Source organism: Helicoverpa zea, chromosome 13, assembly GCF_022581195.2.
Source record: "Helicoverpa zea isolate HzStark_Cry1AcR chromosome 13, ilHelZeax1.1, whole genome shotgun sequence".
Taxonomy (NCBI): Eukaryota; Metazoa; Arthropoda; class Insecta; order Lepidoptera; family Noctuidae; genus Helicoverpa; species Helicoverpa zea.
The window spans coordinates 10430048-10448831 of record NC_061464.1 but is presented as its reverse complement, the minus strand read 5'-3'; the positions used below and the strand labels follow the sequence as shown (position 1 = coordinate 10448831).

Genomic DNA, 18784 nt, shown 5'->3' with positions numbered 1-18784 from the left:
TTCTTACAATTATAACTGTGTCAGGGAATTAAATTGTAACATCATTTTAACTATTAGTTGTAAGTTGTATGTTCTACACAATGTAATGTTGTTCTGAATAAATGAAATGAAATGAAATGAAATGATCAGTTCTCATAGCGTCATAAATCGACGCCTAAGAGGCAAATCCTTTTTAGGGTTCTATTGTATTCGCTCCTCCGTCCGTCCGTCCGTCCGTCCTTCTGTCGCCAGGCTGTATCTCATGAACCGTGATAGTTAGAGAGCTGAAATTTTCACAGAAGATGTATTTTTGTTGCCGCTATAACAACAAATTAAATAAATAAACAGATATGTATAAACTACAAATACAAATAAACTGAAAACTAGAATTAAATAAATATTTTGGGGGCTCCCATACAACAAACGTGATTTTTTTGTCCGTTTTATATATAATGGTACGGAACTGTTACGGAGTGGGTCGGAAAAGCCTGCCGGGGCTGCGGGCCTGCCGGGGCTGCGGGTTGTTCGAAAGAGATACCGCGGCCCTGGTACATAAAAGGCCTATGACGGAACACGACGATTTTAGTCAGTAAGAGTCTGACACTCCCTCACCGCTGCTAACCCACAGCGGGAGGGGTCATTTGATGATTTTACGTCGATAAAAAAAAAAAAAAAAAAAAAAGTGGGTCGGAAAATGGTTTAAAAAAAAACTATTTAATTGACTAAAATAAAAATGTATTGAAAAATAATTAGAATTACAAGAAAATAGAAAGAAAGTTGCCCGACGGAAGTCCAATCCAAAACTAAAGAAATATTGGTATCGCTAATTAAAATAACATCGGTTTCCTATTGCATTGACGTCAATGCAATGGGAAACTCAGCAATTTATTTTATATTTGAAGCAGGGGTTATTTCGATATAACAACCCCCCCGTTAAGATCGATCATCACATCTCAAAGTGATGAGAGATGTCAGGATTGATGTATGTTAAATCGCGTATGCTAAAGTGGATTTACGTCGGACATTACAATAAACAAAAAAACATATTTAAAACAATAAAAATAACAACTAATTTTAAAAGACACGAATACAACTGTTAAGGAAAGAAAAGTTACTCTAAAATAATAATTATTAACTACATTTCATCATTATTTAAGATACAAGGAAATCAAGATTAGAGTTAATAATAGAAGAACTTAAACAATTAAACATTATTGATTAATAAGAGCAATTATTAAAATCTAGATACATCAAAGATATGGAAAGAAAGAAAATTATAACTTGATTACAAACCATGTGCATTCATTGCAAATTAGTTATCGTGAGTCCTGCCAAACAGAATATTCCTTTTAATAGGGGTTGGCGTCACTCGTCTTCTATAGAAGTCTTCTATAGACTCTGACTCGACCTTATTGACGGGTGCTATTGTATCATCATGAAATACAGTTTGAGAAGTTGGAATCGAGTTATTTTTTGTATTATTACATTGGTTAAATATTTGAATGCAACATGGGGCACTAGTACGACAAAGTAACTTACGACTCTTATATAAAATGTAAAACAAGGTTAACATAGAAATACATAAACTTAAACACAAATAGTGAGTACTATAAGTATGAAAATGAGATGGATTTTCTATCTTATTGATCTCTTCTTCAAAAGAGTTCAAGTGAATACTGGCTTGCAGCTGGACGGTCGCGATTCTCGGAATTAAACGTATTACGCCGTTCACTATTATATTTTCTTTTGCGGCATTGAGTAATATCGTGACCTCTGTTTTTGCAATATTTGCAGAAAAGTTGGGACCCCGAGTTATAAAATGATGTTGATGGTTGAGGCCCCGAAGGAGTAAATGGTAGACCCGTGCGCTTTTGTCTCTCCCGGTATTCAGCATCCGAGTGCCCGGGTTTACCACAGATCCTACACTTAGGCTTAATAGATGTTTTATACAGGAGGTTTTGTATCTTTTCCTCCTCGAGAGCCACGTTGATAGCATCATTAAGTGATTTTGGGTTTCTACATCTGACATTATTACTCAGTCGTGGATTTAATCCTAAACTAAAAGTAAATAATGCCAAATCTTCGGTCATAGCGATGCGACCGGATATATCTTTCTTTAGGGATTCAGAATTATAAATTTCTGATAGAAGATCGGTGAGGCAGCTTTCTACACGCAGGGCAAATTGCGCAACAGTTTCGTTTGTTGTTTGCCTGCACGATTGTAAATCTAGCAACAAATTATTATAATGCTTTCTCTCACCGAAATTTTGCTTAAGAAAACATTTCAACTGATTAAAATCCCCAAATATTTTATTAGAGCACGCAATCTGAGCTTTACCTTCAAGGCGTGATAGAATATATTTATTTAATAAAACTATTTGACTTGGTGATGCTAAATCTAAGGCATTTTGGCAGTTGGTGAGAAAGGCGGTAAGTTTCGCGCTCTCCCTTATAAGGGCTAATAAAATCACAGAGCACCTTGATGGGAAACTGTTCGCTCAACGAGATTTTCTTAGAAGAGGAATTTTCGGCTGTTTCCGTAGACATTATGAACTTGAAAGGAAACTATAAAGGTAGATGAGTAGCACGTATATGATAGAATAAGGCATAAGGTTCAAATACGAGAGTATGCTCGTCCGCTCTCCGTGGTATTATATATTGTTACCGGGTTGTAGGTAGTAGGTATCTAATATTAATACGCGAGAAAAAATCTTTGTACCCCTATTTACGAAAATATTACTTAATGAAATATGTATTTTAAATTAATTATGGTCGAATTTCGATCAGTGGGCGACCAACTAGTCTACTTGATTATAAAAATATGATGGGTACTTACAATAGGTGCGTGGCTGTTCAGAGTCGGTACCGGTGCATTCTTGTCACTAAGAAATGATAACGCCTTATAAGCAAACCATTTCGGCAATTGAACATCTTCCCGTCCAGATCCACTCCTTTTAGATTCTTCATATTTGCGTTTTTCTCGAAAATAATGGCTGGATAAATTCTTCAGTTTTCTCTCAATTTCTGATGATGCTATGTTGAACACAGAAGCAATATCCCTAATAGCATCATTTCTTTTTTTGCGATTCTAGAAATCCATATGCCTTGGGTTCCACAATGGTTCATTTTGTTGATACTTTTCTATTAATAAAAGTACTGCACTATCATCTCAGTTAAATTCTGTCATTTCGTTATTTACTTCTATGAAATTATACGATAACACAACCACTCCGTATCGAAGCCGCAAGCAAACTGCCGCCAGCAACCAAAAGCCGCGCGTGCCGCGGCTGAGATGCGGCAAATGCCGCCGGGCATGTGTGGATGCGCCATTAGGAACACTACAATACTAATATAGTAAAGAAGAAAAATTTTGATGTTTATTTGACCTAAAGGCAATAAAGGCTCCGAAACTATTAAACCTATTTGAAAAATTGACTAGTTTTAAACATATCAAGAAGAGCTAGGGTCTGGCATTTTTCTAACCAAGTCTGTAATTGCATCAGTGACAGATGACAAAGCCCTTGCCATATTCCCAACTTGTTCTGCCAACTGAGCAAATGCTCGGGCGGTTGTCAATTCTGTTTCAACCCGCTGTACTGCCATAGTCGCAAAACGTTCCATTGTTATTGTATCCCCTCTGTGAGTTGAAATCTGGCGTCGGCGTATCCTTCGTGACGTAATAGTCTCCGGTAGTGGTGTGGTTTCAGGTACTGAAACATAAAAAAATATATAACCTCGGTAATTTACTCAACTAGTGTTAAACAGCAAAGTTGTTAGCGTAAAAAACAAGCATACAGCATTACAGAGGATTCTTTTAGTATGCTCTTTGAAGAGGGAAGAAAAATATAAAATGGGCATTATAAATGTGAGTAAAGACTTACTTATGGTTTCTGGTATCACTTCACTGTGTGACGTGCCAGGTACAGGGGAAACATGCACCGGTTGCTCAAAGTGCATTTCCATCACCTCGTTGTTGCTTACAATAGAAGAGTCTATAGCAACCGGTGAGACAGCAGTCCTCTAAAACAATAAAATTATGATTATTGATACATAAAACTGTATGTATTAAATAAATAATTGGGTGTGTAAAATTCAGTGGACATACCAATTCAGGAAATGGATTGACTGCCAAGCTTGAATCGCCTCTTGCAAATTCTTGTCCACCCATCACTGCCACCAATACAAAATTATCTAGAGCAGACAATGTTGGCAAATTGTCTGCTATCCCGCCACCAGTGCGCCTCATTGAAGATGATAGTTGTGAGCACTGCTTCTTCAATCCACATTTATTTTCAGCCCAATACTTAAACATGCATTAATGTTAATGAAACTACTGCAAGATAACAGTGATAATAATGTCTAATTCGTTATTTTTATTACCTTAGCCCAGCCTTGACCATTTTTATTGGCTCCTCCAAGGAAATTCAAGGAAGTTGCCAAGCTTGCCCATTTTCGCTTAGTTTCTAGCTTCCCTTGACTCTTCCGAAACAAACCTTTGGCTGTTGCTGGATTTTGCTCCAGGAATTCCACCAAACCTTCTACTTGCCTGTAAGATGGACGATTTGACATTTTAGCTGAAATTACAAAATGCAAATTTAGAGGTAGAGGTTCCGCTGCGTACCAAATATATTTTTCCGCCTCATGTTAGTTATATCAGACTTATAATTAATGAATTTAATTGTATCATACCTTTAATCTACCTTCTGCATGACCACAACTGCTGAACTCAAATATTTCTCTTTTCGATGCCTTGTCTTAGTTCAACAGCTGTGCTGCTAGTTCACTCTTGGGAAGAGACAGTTAGGTAATCATTCTGATGCTCTGCTGTATTCTCATCAAAATCAATTTCAATGATATTGATACACATGTTGTGTAAGACACAACAAGCATTAATTATTTTGGCTGCTACATCAGAATGATAGTGAAGAACCCTATGACCGATTAAGCACCGCCATCGGTTTTTGAGTACACCAATGGTACGTTCCACAGTATTCCGTGCAGAGCAGTGGAGCTTGGTGTTATACTCTAAACTTTAAGACTTACTAGAAAACTTTAAGAGTTTTAAGACAGCTAATTATGGCACATTGCTTGATTAGGCACACTACAATAGTAATATAAAGGCGCGTACGGATAGCGCGTTCCTGTGTTACGCGTAGTTGGGAAACACTGTCCACGCGTACAGCTCCTGTACGGACCGCCGCGAGGTCAATCGATCCAGAGCGCTCCGCGAGCCCCAGTCATTCGCCATGACTCCGACAAACTTAGCGGTTGCGTGCCACCACACTTTCACCTCTTCCAGATAATATGCTGTATTATATTTATAGTTTATTGTGCTCATGGCCAAGACAATATTATTGTAATGTTAACAAAACTATTGATATAGTCACAAAATATTGATTTATTATTACGAATATAGTTGAACAGGACTTGGCTTCTATGCGATCTCAAAACTTTTTACGGTGGAAGAATAGGGTATTACATGCATTTTTGAAATATATCTTAAATAAATTCTTTAGTCTTAATATATCTCTAAAAAATTAAAAATATTTTTTTTCCCCACGTTATGTACGAAAATAAATTAATTGTTTTATCATAATTTCAAATTTCGCGCGTATTTCGCGAAAACGCGGCACACAACGGACGCCATGATTGTTTTTTGGTCATGACGTCATTACGTTAGTAAACAAACTACAGCTGTCAGTAATACATATTTTGATATGTATTGAAAATTTTAATAATGAGTAATTATGCTCCGTATCGTTGGTGTGTTGTTTCTGAATGTGAGAACACTAGTGTAAAAACACCAGACAAATTATGGATTCAAGTACCAGTGGATATAAATATGAGAAACACTTGGTTAAAAGTTGCGAGACGAGATCCCGGACTGTTATCAGATAAATCTCGTTTATACTTTTGTACAGATCACTTTGATGTAAGTAACTGTATTAACATTACCTATCTAATGAAATATACTCTTTAATGATAGGTTAACTACTTCAAGAATCAATACTTTGGGAAATGTGGATAATATTTAGAGGTTATAAAATCTATGTAGTAAAGATGCTAATAACTTATTTTTCTTACGTTTCAGTTGGAACATGACATGGAAAGTATATAAAGTATAAAATAATGGGTTCAGTAAAAAGGATTAAAATGAAACCTAATTGCATACCCTCCAGGTTTGCTTGGAATAGAAAACATAAGATTTTAAAAGAATCACATCCTACTGAAGCTAAAAGGCAAAGAGTAGCCTTACCTGAGGGTTCTTATCATGATCATAAAGAAGCAGAGAATAATGCAGTGTCATCTTATACAGAAGGTAACTGTTTATTTTTATACTATGTATTATTTATTTAAAAAATTGTTGTGTTCACATACTAAAATTAACAGTAAATTATATTTATAAAAGCAGATCTGTAGTGAATATTAATGGCACAAACATTCATAACATTTTCTTATACATATAAATAATATATATGGATCACACAAATTAATTTATGTACTCTTGTTTATGTATACCTACATGTACTTTAAAATATGAAAAATTATATTGCATTTATTTCAGGTTTGCAAACAGAAAGGGGTGGACCCTCTCAAGTTCTCAAAAAACAGGAACACAAAGCGACTCAAATTAACCAAATGCAGGAACACAAAGCCACTCAAGTAGTGCCGAGCCAGAGACATAAAGCAATTCAGGTTTGCCAAAGGGCACATATCAGAAGTAGACAGGTTCAAACCAATTTACAAAGTAGAGATAAAATAACTTCGCCAATTAAATTAAATGTATCAATTGCTACATCGCCTTTAAAATCTTTGGCTAAAAACATTATAAAACCATCGACGTCTCAGCCACCTGCTTCAAGAAAGTTAAGTTTTATAGAAGAATTCTGTGACAGTAATACTTCATGTACACCATCAGTAGCAGGGTCAACAGTTGAACAAGACTATTCTCCATCTAAAACAAGCATGTCCACAACTACTTCAGACAGCAGCTTACAAGATGAACATAAAAAACTTCAAAAAATAAATTTGCAAAGTACAATAAGTAAAATAATTGATAAGCCTAAACTTTTCATAGGTATTAATAAAAATCTATATTTTATCATTGATTTAATTAAAAAGCATGCAGATATCACTGTGCCCAATATTTTATTATGTTTAATGAAAATTAAGTTAAATAGGACTTTCTCACAATTATCAGATGATTTCGATTTATCTGTGACCCAAGCGAGTAATATATTTAATAACAACATGCCAGGTATTGTTAAAGTCCTTTCACCATTTGTCAAACAATTTTCAAGTACATCAATAAAAAAAAATTACCTATAGCTTTTCGACACAGATATAACCAGGTGACATGTATCATTGATTGCTTGGAAATAGAAATCCAAAAACCTTCTAAGGCTATGCATCAAGCATTGACCTGGTCAGAATATAAGAAAACAAATAGCATTAAATACCTTGTCTCATGTACTCCTGATGGACTCGTAAACTTTGTGTCAAATGGCTATGCAGGAAGAATTAGCGATGTAAGCCTGTTAGAAGAAAGTTTGTTTTTGGAAAGCTTGAATCCAGGCTCATATATTTTAGCTGATAGAGGTTTTAAAAATGTAGAGTCATTCTTGTCTCAAAAAGGATTTTTCCTACTAAGGCCACCAAGTGTTCATACCGGGATGAAATTATCTAAAAAAGAAGTAAAGCAGACCAAGCAAATTGCCAGTCTTAGAATCCATATTGAAAGGGTAATTAGAAGACTGCGTGAATTTAGCATTTTAAAAATGCATACAGTTGTCAATACTAATTTAATTGGCATTTTGGATTTATGTATTAAAACAGCATGTGCATTAATTAATCTACAAGATTCTTTAATTAAATAAATAATTGCAAATATATTATTTTGTTTTATTTAATTTACTTTGTATGTATTATTAAATTTTTCCCAAGAAGTATTGCGGTCAGGTTGTTGGCGGACAATAAATAAATGATGATAACAGGAAAATGCTCTGATAATGATAATATTTTATTGCATGCTAGCCTGATGAAAAAAATTATGCTTATGATGCAACTAGGAAAACAATTAGAGCTCTTTCTGAAAACTATTGAAATTGTATGATATTATAGCACTTCTAAAAAATACTGTTTTTAGTTTGGCACATGGAAAAAATTACTCTTAGAGTGGAGATTGAAAATTTGGCTGTCTCAAAATAAAAACAGAAAATCTATTGTGTTTCAATTCTATACATTTTAAGGGTTATGAATGAAAAAGCTATTTTAATTTATAATCATTTTATTTTATTCTATATAGAATTTGTTGTCACACTTTTGGACAAAACTGGAAAAATATTATTTTTCCAAAAAGCAACAACACTGTCTAAAAGACTCATAACATACTCTTGGTCAAATTCAACTTTAAGAAGTGCAACTTCATTGTTTTTCTCAAAGTCACTATTGGCAACACAAAAATAACTTTCAGTGGCGTGAGCACAATACATTTGTATTTGCACCTGGGCAAAATACTTTTCTTTTATTCTGCCTTCCTTGTCAATATAATTTTCTGACGTTTTGGCACTAACAGGGCACTTGATTTCGAATGTTGTATTTTCATTTCTTCCATCTGGTGATGCAGCTATCATTGGGAATGTCTCCGATATGTACAAACCACACATTTGAATTTTGATTCCCAATTTCTTCTCAACAACTTTTCTCACTTGATCTTCTAATTTTCTTCCTCTAATTATAGCCGATGTTTCTGGAGTCTTCGCACCAAGAATGACAGCAACCAAGTTTCCATCAGTTGTTTTACAACGACTAACTTCATAACACTTAGAAGCCGTTATCCTTCCATATCGGAGTTCATGCCACAAGTAACTGGTATTCTGACCTCTAGTATTTCTTTCTGCATGTTTTATATTTGTCTTGCTGAATTCTTTTAAGATTTTTGACAGAAATCTATCATAATTCTCATCATTATATGTCATCATCAGATAATGTAATGATAGATTAGTATCTGTATCACAATAGTCAGGTTCATGCTTAACAAACTGACAATTATTTATTTTTCTTGTCTTACATTCTTTGACAAACTCATTCATCAACCCGCTGTCTGGTGCAAATACTTTTGGTTTCCGTTTTGCCATTTCTCTTGCACTTAATATTTTAATTGATGTTCCAACTTTGGCAAGATTGGACTTCTTCCAATAACATTCTACAGACGTGCAGGAAGGGTCTTCACTTCGGCGGTGCAACCACATCAAAAATGCAACTGCAAGCTTACAACCACCTGCTGATGCAGGACAATCATGACATTTAACACTTATCACCACTTCTTCCTGTTCATCCACTACGAGTGTAGCTGCATACGGCTTACTTCGTACTTTGTGTTCAGGGCAAACTGTACATTTTACAGTGCAAACATTTTGTTCCCTCTTCAGCTGTACGTAACCTATAGCGTCATCGCCATAAGTCTCCCTTCCGGATCTGAAAACAATGTACGAAATTTAAACCATCTTTTATCACAATAAAATAGCTTTTTTAATGTATCAAAGATATATAAAAGGTACTTAAAACTTACATGGATGTTTTAACATTCCGTAACTCAGCGGAACAGAAGTCGGGATTTACAGCAAAAAATTTACCGACCATCAGAGAATTTATTCTTGGTAAATTTGTGGAGTCACCTTTAACTTAACCCACTTCCATGATGTTGAATTATTATAGTTATTTTTTAAGAGTGAGTTGCACCACAGGCGTAGTTAATGCTATAGTTAAGATTAATTTTAGCAGTAACTATAACGATGACCACAGAACTTTACAAATGTTTGTTGCACCATGATTTTTTTGTTAACAGTTAACGCTAATGGGGTTGACAGTATAAAAAGATAAATTATCCCTAAAAACTGACGGGGAAAATTATTTGTTATGACAACACTGTGAGCCTTATGTCAAATTTATTTTCACGAATCTCGTTTCGTGAGGTTAGGTTTGTGTTATTATAATTGTTGTGTTTTTGTTGTGTCCGTCTGTTTGCCGAATCAAGCACGGATATTGTAATAGTAATAATGGATGACTTCAAGACAAAGTGAGTTTAATTTTATGTTAAATTTATTATACCTGATAAAAAGTGCGCCACTACATTAGTACATTATAACTTTTAGCCTATGCAAGTTAAATCAAGCGTGTTTTACTTAGGTCCTATATAAAATAATATCTCAGTCCACACTTTTTATTCATACAACATTGTTTAGAAAATGTTTTATTTAATTGTTCATACAATAAATAAAAAAAAACTATGTGAAATAACATAATTAAACATCCATATGAAAAATTCATGGTATATTCCTTACTGCCTATTGTTATTTACCACATTGAATAAAGTATTTGTTATTTTTACAGGGAAAGAAGTGTCAATTTTACTAAGGAAGAGATTAGTCGATTGCAGATACTTGTAGACAAATATAAAAATGTACTTATGTGTAAAAAAACTGATGGGAGTAGTACAAAACAAAAAGACCATGCATGGCACTGCATCGCAAAGGAATTTAATGCTGTTGGTCAAGTACCTAGAAACATGAAGCAGCTAAAATATAAATTTGAAAATATGAAAAGATCTGCAAAGAAGGTAATTCTACCTACTTTCCGCTGCTTGGAAGTGAACTAATCTCACCTTCTAAAAACATGAATCAATTTATGTCTAATGTTATAACAAAGAAATTATATTTTGCAGGTAGCAAGTAGAGAACGTCAGGAAATGAGACGCACAGGTGGAGGAAATCCTCCCTCACTTCCTCCAGATTCAGAAGATGCTACTGATTGGTTAAGATCCATTATGTCTGGATCTATTGATGGAAATGAGGCTATATATGATGATGACATTATTTCCCCAAATTCCATTGTTACAGTGAGTAAATTATTGCAGATTATAAATAAGGTGTAAAGGAGATACTATAAAATATATTCTTTTTTTTTTTTCAGATTCCCATAATTCACAAAGATAAGGATTTTGATGAAATTCCTCCTATACAAAAAGTAATGAGGGTTTGAATTGTTAAAGATAATTTGATTATTTTTAGACCCTGTTATCTACATATCATCACAAATATTTAGTGATTGTGATAAAACTTATAAGTACTAAGCTTGTAGGTTTAAAAATTTAAAAAATAAATAAATTGCACTATTTATTCAAAACTATTTGCCACCAATCTGCTGTTTAGATTTAGTAATAAATTGAAAAGATTAATAATAAAAGCAATGTTTTTACAGAAAGTGAAACTAGACACAAATACTGATAGTGAAATTCAACATGACATGCCCAATATACTCAAGGTATTTATGTATTCCAAATTATTTAATATGTATTTGGATTAGATGCATTAATTAATTATATTAACTTGTTTGCAGGATGTTGTAGTCAACACAATTATTACAGATCAAGACAAAAGTTTTGATAATGTTGAAAATATTGTCCCAGATGAAGTTTTTGATGCTAGTGCCCCACATTCATCACTAAAGAGACCAGTAGCACCACAACTAAGTCGTAAGTATTTTTAAATGACAATCTATAGCCAAACTTTGTACTTACATACATAGATAAATATATAACAAAAACACCAGAGTTCACCACAAGTGTTTTTCCTTGGTGGTGATCGAACCCACACCATCTAGTACATCAGCAGGGTTACCACCGACTGCGCTAATAGGCCATTTAATTATTGAGTGTGTAGCCTAATATTTTATTTCAATTTTAGGTATCATAAAGAAAAAACAAGGGAAGAGTGAAAATATCATAAAACAAGCACTAAGGGAAAAGAAACTGACAGTTTTAGATGGCCTTCATGAGTTGGAGATGGAAAAGATAAAGTTATCTATTAGTCACCAAAATGAATTACACAGCCAGTTACTGAGGCACAATGAAGAAAAACATAAGCTTGAAGTGGATAAACTTAAACTTGAAATAGATATTTTAAGGGAGAAAAAAATAAATTTTTAAGATACATTTTTACTTTTTGTATAGGAGAAATTTCATCAAAATCCTTATCTTTCTGAATTATGGGAATCTGAAAATGCCATGCACTTTTTGTTTTCTACTGAGAAAAAAAATAAAAATGCATTTTTATTTTTGAAGTTTTTTTATTTATTCATTTAAAACATAGTCTATCTTAATGTAATCTATCAAAATAAGTATTTATTAGCATATTCCTATTATGCTCGTCATGCTGGCTAACATATGCAGAGGTCAGGTCATTGTCATCAGAATCTGATGATTCATTATCAGAGTCGTAACATGTTGGCATCGGGTCTCTCAATTTCTTGCAAATATTATATAGGACAGCCATTGCCACTATAGCACATTGGGCTCTTGCTGTATTTGTTCTGAGTTTCCATGACACTGCAGGAAACCTTTTTTTCCAACAACCAAAACTGCGTTCTACAATATTTCTAGTACGAATATGACTTTCATTGTACAGTTTTTCAGCTTCTGTAACAGGATTACGTAGAGGTGTTAGCAAATATGGTTTATTGGCATAACCTTTGTCTCCTAGTAACCAAAAACCATCAAATTCTCCATCTTCTAGGCGTCCCTTAATGACACTGCTGTTGAAAATATGGCTGTCGTGACAGCTTCCAGGCCATCTAGCAACTATATTTGTAATGTACATCTCAGCATTTGTGATTACTTGCACATTAAGAGAAAATACCTGTTTTCTATTTCTATATGTTTCTGCATCTGCACCACCTGGCGATTTGATTGGTATATGTGTGCAGTCTATAGTTCCTATTACTTTAGGAAATGCACATATTTCATAAAATTTTTTGGCCTCAGTTTCCATTTCCTCAATATTTTTAGGCATTGCAATCCAGTCTGTTCTTAGTCCGGCTATAGCTCTGCTCACTCGATGAATTATTCGACAAACAGTAGATTTGTGAACACCTGCAGCATCCCCAATGCAGCGTTGAAAAGAACCACATGCGTAAAATTCCAATGCCATTATTATTTGCTGCTCTGGAGTAACTGCAAAGTTTCTGAAAAGAAAAACAATATTGTTTATGTAGTTATACCTTAGTCATACATAGGACGACTCAAATATTCCCACTATAGTTTTTAAAGCCTTTATTAAACAGGCACTTACTTCATGGTTCTGGTTTGGAGCAATGGTGCTAAATGAGAAGCCAGGGCTCGTGCTAAACCTTTGGAAATCCGAAATCTATCCAAGAACTCCTGCTCATTCCATTTTAGGAATCGATTAACACGTGGTTGATACACTTTTTTCTTTCGAGAATTAGGTAAATCATTATAATTTTCGTCGTCAGAAGAACTAGATTCCCATAAAATATCACGTACTAAAGACATTTTTAATTTTTTTATACTTAAATATGATAAAACAACAGAAAACAACGGACTAGGTTATTATTTTGACAAGATTTTGACATTTGTTAACTTAGCAATAACGATAACCGGCCAAAATTGACTGGTTACGGTTATCGTTAAATATGACGTCATTTTAACCATTGTTAAAATGGTGCAATCCATTATTGACTTAACCAGAGATTTGACCGTTGGTTCGAGTTTTGTTATCGTTAAAGTAAGTTGGTGCAACTCACTCTTAGAATGTGAAATGAAATTAAGCCAGTTTACACGTTTGTAGTACCAAGTTGACACTGACAGCTGACACTTTTGTTTACTACCGTAATGACGTCATTAGCATGGCGGCGACATTTCGTAGTGTTCAAAGACAGATAAAAAAACCTAAAAACTTTAAACTGCAATAAAAAATACATTTATGTACCTTACGAAGTGAAACTAACATTTCCCGATTGCTTTTCCTCTAAACAATCATTGTAATACACTTTTAATTTTTTCTCATCTAGACTAAAATACCCTATTGCGTAGAGGCTTGGCTTTTTTTTACATTTAATGTTTTTGGTGGGATCTAATTTATTTTTTGTAGGTCTCTTTCTTCTCTAAGTATATAACAAATTAAATTAGCTTACATGCAACTAACTAAATATATAACAAACTAGCCGTTTTCCCGCGGTTTGACCCGCGTCCCGTGGGAGCTACTGCCCGCACCGGGATAAAATATAGCCTGTGTTACTCGCAGATAATATAGCTTCCTAATGGTGAAAAAAAGGGTAATTGGCCCATATCAGCTTGAAATATAACAGTATTGATAGCATGTTTTACTAGTGTAAATGTTCGCGAGTCGTATTTTTTCAATTCATACGCAATGTGGGTCCCAAAAGAAGTGTAACAGTCTTCTTCCTTGGATAGATATTGTACACTGTGCTTGAGTAATCCCACTGCTTCTGTTAATGTGGCAGTGTCATCGTTATTACGGCGCCTTTTATTTCTGAATGATGTGTTGTGCTGTTGTTGTGTGGATGAGGCAGAATTCCTGGGTGTTTGTTGTATGGACGATGAAGAATTACTAGGTGCTTGTTGTGTGGATGAAGTCAAATCACTAGGTACTTGTTGCGTGGTTGAGGCAGAATCACTGGCTAATTGTTCATCATTTGATATAGATTCATGCACATTCTGTGTGTTGTTGCTGGTAGTTATCTGAAAAATAAAATAAGAAAAACTTTAACTTAGATGAAATAATTTGTTACAGCTACCCGAGACTGAAAATAAATGGATGGCCGTGGCAAAAGAATTTGAAGAAAAGTGGAACTTTCCTCATGCAATAGGCGCAATGGACGGCAAACATGTTTGCCTTCAAGCACCATTAAATAGTGGAACGGAATTTTACAATTATAAACAATATTCTAGCATTGTATTGTTAGCATTAGTTGACGCTGATTACAATTTTATGTACGTAAATGTTGGATGTCAAGGGCGCATATCAGATGGAGGTGTTTTTAAAAACACTTCCTTGTACCGGAACCTTGAAAACAAAAGCCTAAATTTACCGAATCCTGAAATACTACAAACTCCTTACAATGTGAAGGTACCGTATATAATTCTGTGTGATAAAGCATTTGCCCTCAGTGAATATACCATGAAACACTTTTCGGGTAATCCAGAAAGAGGATCTATTGAAAGAATATTGAATTATCGTCTATCAAGAGCAAGGAGGGTAGTTGAGAATGCATTTGGGATACTAAGTTCGGTGTTTCGAGTACTACGAAAACCAATGCTTTTGGAACCGGAAAAAGCTACAAAAATTGTATTGGCAACTGTTTATTTACACAATTTTTTACGAAAAAGCAGACTATCAAATATTTATGCACATACAATACAATGCATTTGACTCTGAACAGCGACGAGAGCTTGTTCAAGGTGCATGGCGACAAGACCAACAGCAATTAACTTCTTTTTTTCCTTTAGACAGTGTACCTAGGAGATCGCCCAATACTCCAACTCATATACGTTTACATCTGGCGGAACACTTTGTTAATAATGCCCCCCTTGAGTGGCAAAATAATCACTAAGTTTTAATGTGACATTTATCTAAATATATAAAACTCAAAGGTGACTGACTGACTGACTGACTGACATAGTGATCTATCAACGCACAGCTGAAACCACTGGACGGATCGGGCTGAAATTTGGCATGCAGGTAGATGTTATGAGGTAGGCATCCGCTAAGAAAGGATTTTGATCAATTCTACCCCCAAGGGGATAAAATAGGGGATGAAAGTTTGTATGAAAGTTTGTCAATTTTAAACCGATCGGACTGAGACTTTGCATGCATAAAGCTACTATGGCGTAGGCAACCCTTAAGAAAGGATTTTGATAAATTCCATCCCTAAGGGGATAAAATAGGGGATGAAAGTTTGTATACATCTTCTTAGATTTTATGAAAAAGTCCTGATGACGAATCAGAATTTTATGATGACGTTCGCTTAAATACGATTTTGATTAATTCAACCCCCATTCAACCCCCATGGGTGATAAAATAAGGGATGATGAAGGATGTAAAATGTATTAGTTTGAACCTATCAGTACGTAATGGAACGAACAAAATAATGTTTAGTTCTAAATGTTGAGAAAAAACCATACCTAATTAATAATAATACTTCTTAACGCGAGCGAAGCCGCGGGCAAAAGCTAGTATTATATAAAACGTGTACTAACTACACGGATTAACGTAGGCTAAAATAATATGTGTGATGGTGGTGGCTTTTTTTTTTTAGGTGAAAAAATCATCGAATGACATCTCCCGCTCTAGAGTGGAGCGGAAGGGTGTGTCAGACTTACTGACTAAAACGACACCTGTGAACTCCAGTTGCCCTTTGTGTTCCGGGGTCAGGGACATCCCTTTCGGACTTATTCCTTGGCCCCAGCGGGCGTCGGCCCATTACTGAGCCCCTACGGTTTGCAACTACTCTTTGAGCCGCGCGTGGTCACACCGCGCCGTCGACTACTCGGGCTCGGTCCATGTAGGACAGGCGAACGTCGAGCAACTCACTGCTCGTCGTTCGCAGCCCTCGTCTACGTTGGCTGGAGATCGTCGCCTGTGGCGTCTTTCCCTCCTGAGGCGACTAGCGCGTGAGCGCTGTCTTTCTCTCGAGGCCGCCTCCTTCACGAGCATTACTGCTTCGCAGAAGGAAGCGACCGCATCCCACTCCCTCTCGCCCCGGGCCATGGCCTCGACCAGGGCCCGGCGCGAGAGGTCGCCGCCTCCGATCGCCTCCATGAGGACACGTCGATGGTCCTCCCAAGCGGGGCATATCTGCACCGTATGCTCTACCGTGTCCTCCGGGCGATCCGTGCAATGGTGACACCCGGGCGAATCTTCCGCCTGTATTCGGAACAGGAACCTCCCGAACTGGCCATGTCCGGTGAGGACCTGTGTCATGCGGAAAGTCAGGACGCCGTGACCTCTCTCCAGCCACGCCTCAAAGAGGGGACTTATCGCCGCGATCGTGGCGTGCCCAGCGCTGGGTTGCGACAGTCGCTGTTTCCATGTCGCCATGAGATCCCGCCGGAGCTCGGTCCGCCATGCCGCGATTTGTTGCGGCAGCCGACTTTCGCCCCGGCGTTGCACCTCCACGCGCATGTCGTGCATGGTGGTGGCGTGGGTTTGTATTCAGTGAAAGACACTACGCTTAGAGCACATAAACAGTTTATTAGCGCACAGTGACTTGTACAACTATTGGAACTATAACTATATTCTTAACATACATAAAAAACAAAACTTTTGGCGGGAGCGAGCAAGAGCCGCGGAATCGATTGAAACGTTACTTGCGTGCGGAGCGGGCGCGCGCGACTCAGACTGGCGACTGGCCTCGGGAGTCGGGCGCGGGATCGGAGCACGAGGGACGCCGCCGGCGGCGTGTGTGCGGAGCGCATGCGCGGCGCTTGCGCGGCGTTTGGCCGATTGTGTGACCTCGCACCGTACCGAGTTTCAAACACTATTTAACGTGCGTAATATATGTATAATAAAATTGAAAAAGCCTCATAAAGCAGCTGGTAAGTATAAATATAATAACGTTAATAACTAATCGTAATTACTTACAGTAGTCTCCGTTGTTGGCATTGGTTTGTCCTTATCATTTAGAAAAGTAAAATATTCAGATGCAAACCACTTCGATATATATACATCATTAGCTCCTGTAAAAAAAAAAGATATAAAAGTATATAGGCTATTATAAATATGTCAATTTACAATGCGAAAATACAATGCATACAATGCGTAAATAAACAATTTAAAAACTGACCTGATCCTGTTACTAAACTTTTTTTGATTTTGCTCCTTTCTTTTCTATTAGTTGCTAATAAAGTCGTCATCTTTTTTTTAATTCACCTATTGGAATGTTCAATTCATTTGAAATTGCCTTCCATGCATCTTGGCGTAAATCGTTATTTCGATAATTAGTTAGTGCGCTATCCCACAAGACCCGGTGAAATTCATAAAGTTGAATCAATCTAATAATATTTTCATTATTGAAACTCGAAGAACACGCGTGTTTATTCATTTTGCCGTCCAAATATAGCGTAGCCGGCCGCGTGCGTCCTCTTTGACGCGCGACCAAAAACCGACTGACGGTGGCTCGCGCTGCGAGTTTGCTCGCGCGGTACGCGTACCCCAAGAATGAACGCGTAGCTGCAGGTATGGACTAGGCGTTCCGGATACGCGTAAACTGAGCACGCGTACCAGGGTACGCGCAATCCGTACGCACCTTAAGAAAATGTATGTATAATCCGCGCAGATAGTGAATAGATTTAAAAATGGCGGTGGGTACGCGTGGTACGATTGGCAAAACAAGTTCTCAAACATCGATTTTTATTGTCTTTTTTTGTTATAAGTGTAGGTGTGTAGGGTGACGTGTAGCGGAGATAAATAACACAGTCCAGGGTGCACAATACAGAGCGGAAAAGTTTATTATGCACAGTAGATACAGCACACGTACAGCTTGTACACACACACAGAATAGAAAGTCACAAGGAAGAACAAGAAGAAGCACAGAGTCACAAGCAGAAAAGCAAGAACGGTTTTTACAATTTAAAAATGTGGGCGTTAGCGCAGCGAACGAAAGCCGACTGGTGCAACAGGCCTTGTCCCGTGTGCGCGAGTGCAACGCCGCCTAGTGCGGTCTCGCTCTCGCGCCGCTGTGACGTAACTGTCGAACCGGCCGGTCGATCGCTATTCGCTACTAATAAAACCAAATGTGTTTGTCCACGTGTTTGTTGAAAATATAAAGTTAAATTAAATAATAAAAGTATACATAGGCAATTTGGAAATATAATTTAAATTGAGTGGACAAATTAGACAAATTAGAATATATATAAAATAACTACACATATACATATAAGTAGGTCACTACATAAGTATATGATTATTTTTATATATTATTAATTAAT

At 36.4% G+C, this 18784-nt stretch overlaps 5 protein-coding genes and 1 pseudogene across 7 annotated transcripts; 2 read left to right on the top strand and 4 right to left on the bottom strand.

The window, feature by feature from the left end:
* Positions 1-644: 644 nt before the first annotated feature.
* LOC124635871 lies at positions 645-4672 on the bottom strand. Its single transcript, XM_047171823.1, has 3 exons — positions 4085-4672; positions 3861-3999; positions 645-3689 (listed from the first exon to the last, which is right to left on the bottom strand). Exons 1-3 carry the CDS (start codon positions 4289-4291, stop codon positions 3430-3432), a joined length of 606 nt encoding a protein of 201 aa, XP_047027779.1. The 5' UTR covers positions 4292-4672; the 3' UTR covers positions 645-3429.
* A 1246-nt stretch (positions 4673-5918) lies between these two features.
* LOC124635710 lies at positions 5919-7871 on the top strand. Its single transcript, XM_047171661.1, has 2 exons — positions 5919-6298; positions 6545-7871. Exons 1-2 carry the CDS (start codon positions 6109-6111, stop codon positions 7306-7308), a joined length of 954 nt encoding a protein of 317 aa, XP_047027617.1. The 5' UTR covers positions 5919-6108; the 3' UTR covers positions 7309-7871.
* Positions 7872-8248: 377 nt separating this feature from the next.
* Positions 8249-9730, bottom strand: LOC124635708. Its single transcript, XM_047171658.1, has 2 exons — positions 9551-9730; positions 8249-9456 (listed from the first exon to the last, which is right to left on the bottom strand). Exons 1-2 carry the CDS (start codon positions 9619-9621, stop codon positions 8277-8279), a joined length of 1251 nt encoding a protein of 416 aa, XP_047027614.1. The 5' UTR covers positions 9622-9730; the 3' UTR covers positions 8249-8276.
* A 189-nt stretch (positions 9731-9919) lies between these two features.
* Positions 9920-12099, top strand: LOC124635711 (myb/SANT-like DNA-binding domain-containing protein 3). 2 transcript variants are annotated; one of them, XM_047171662.1, is made up of 7 exons: positions 9920-10057; positions 10372-10597; positions 10703-10876; positions 10951-11004; positions 11239-11301; positions 11377-11512; positions 11724-12099. In XM_047171662.1, the coding sequence occupies exons 1-7, from the start codon at positions 10038-10040 to the stop codon at positions 11963-11965; spliced, it is 915 nt and encodes a 304-aa protein (XP_047027618.1). In that variant the 5' UTR covers positions 9920-10037; the 3' UTR covers positions 11966-12099. The 2 variants fall into 2 exon arrangements, with proteins under 2 accessions (XP_047027618.1, XP_047027619.1); XM_047171663.1 differs by lacking the exon at positions 10951-11004.
* On the bottom strand, positions 12086-13746 carry LOC124635709 (putative nuclease HARBI1). Of its 2 annotated transcripts, XM_047171660.1 has the most exons (3): positions 13107-13746; positions 12675-12999; positions 12386-12454 (listed from the first exon to the last, which is right to left on the bottom strand). In XM_047171660.1, the coding sequence occupies exons 1-3, from the start codon at positions 13325-13327 to the stop codon at positions 12404-12406; spliced, it is 597 nt and encodes a 198-aa protein (XP_047027616.1). In that variant the 5' UTR covers positions 13328-13746; the 3' UTR covers positions 12386-12403. The 2 variants fall into 2 exon arrangements, with proteins under 2 accessions (XP_047027615.1, XP_047027616.1); XM_047171659.1 differs by having other exon boundaries at positions 12086-12999; positions 13107-13327.
* Positions 13747-13997: 251 nt separating this feature from the next.
* LOC124636070 lies at positions 13998-18692 on the bottom strand (annotated as a pseudogene).
* Positions 18693-18784: the final 92 nt, after the last annotated feature.

Bases quoted from the DNA above. Each gene is read 5' to 3' on its own strand.
- LOC124635871 (XM_047171823.1), bottom strand. From the start codon at position 4,291: ATGTTTAAGTATTGGGCTGAAAATAAATGTGGATTGAAGAAGCAGTGC. The intron at 4,000-4,084 runs GTATGTCCACTG...TTATTGTTTTAG, and splicing joins TCAATCCATTTCCTGAATTG to AGGACTGCTGTCTCACCGGT. The intron at 3,690-3,860 runs GTAAGTCTTTAC...TTTATGTTTCAG, and splicing joins AGTGATACCAGAAACCATAA to TACCTGAAACCACACCACTA.
- LOC124635710 (XM_047171661.1), top strand. From the start codon at position 6,109: ATGGGTTCAGTAAAAAGGATTAAAATGAAACCTAATTGCATACCCTCC. The intron at 6,299-6,544 runs GTAACTGTTTAT...CATTTATTTCAG, and splicing joins AGTGTCATCTTATACAGAAG to GTTTGCAAACAGAAAGGGGT.
- LOC124635708 (XM_047171658.1), bottom strand. From the start codon at position 9,621: ATGGTCGGTAAATTTTTTGCTGTAAATCCCGACTTCTGTTCCGCTGAG. The intron at 9,457-9,550 runs GTAAGTTTTAAG...CATTGTTTTCAG, and splicing joins CGGAATGTTAAAACATCCAT to ATCCGGAAGGGAGACTTATG.
- LOC124635711 (XM_047171662.1), top strand. From the start codon at position 10,038: ATGGATGACTTCAAGACAAA. The intron at 10,877-10,950 runs GTGAGTAAATTA...TTTTTTTTTCAG, and splicing joins CCCCAAATTCCATTGTTACA to ATTCCCATAATTCACAAAGA. The intron at 11,513-11,723 runs GTAAGTATTTTT...TTTCAATTTTAG, and splicing joins AGTAGCACCACAACTAAGTC to GTATCATAAAGAAAAAACAA.
- LOC124635709 (XM_047171659.1), bottom strand. From the start codon at position 13,327: ATGTCTTTAGTACGTGATATTTTATGGGAATCTAGTTCTTCTGACGAC. The intron at 13,000-13,106 runs GTAAGTGCCTGT...TTTTCTTTTCAG, and splicing joins CTCCAAACCAGAACCATGAA to AAACTTTGCAGTTACTCCAG.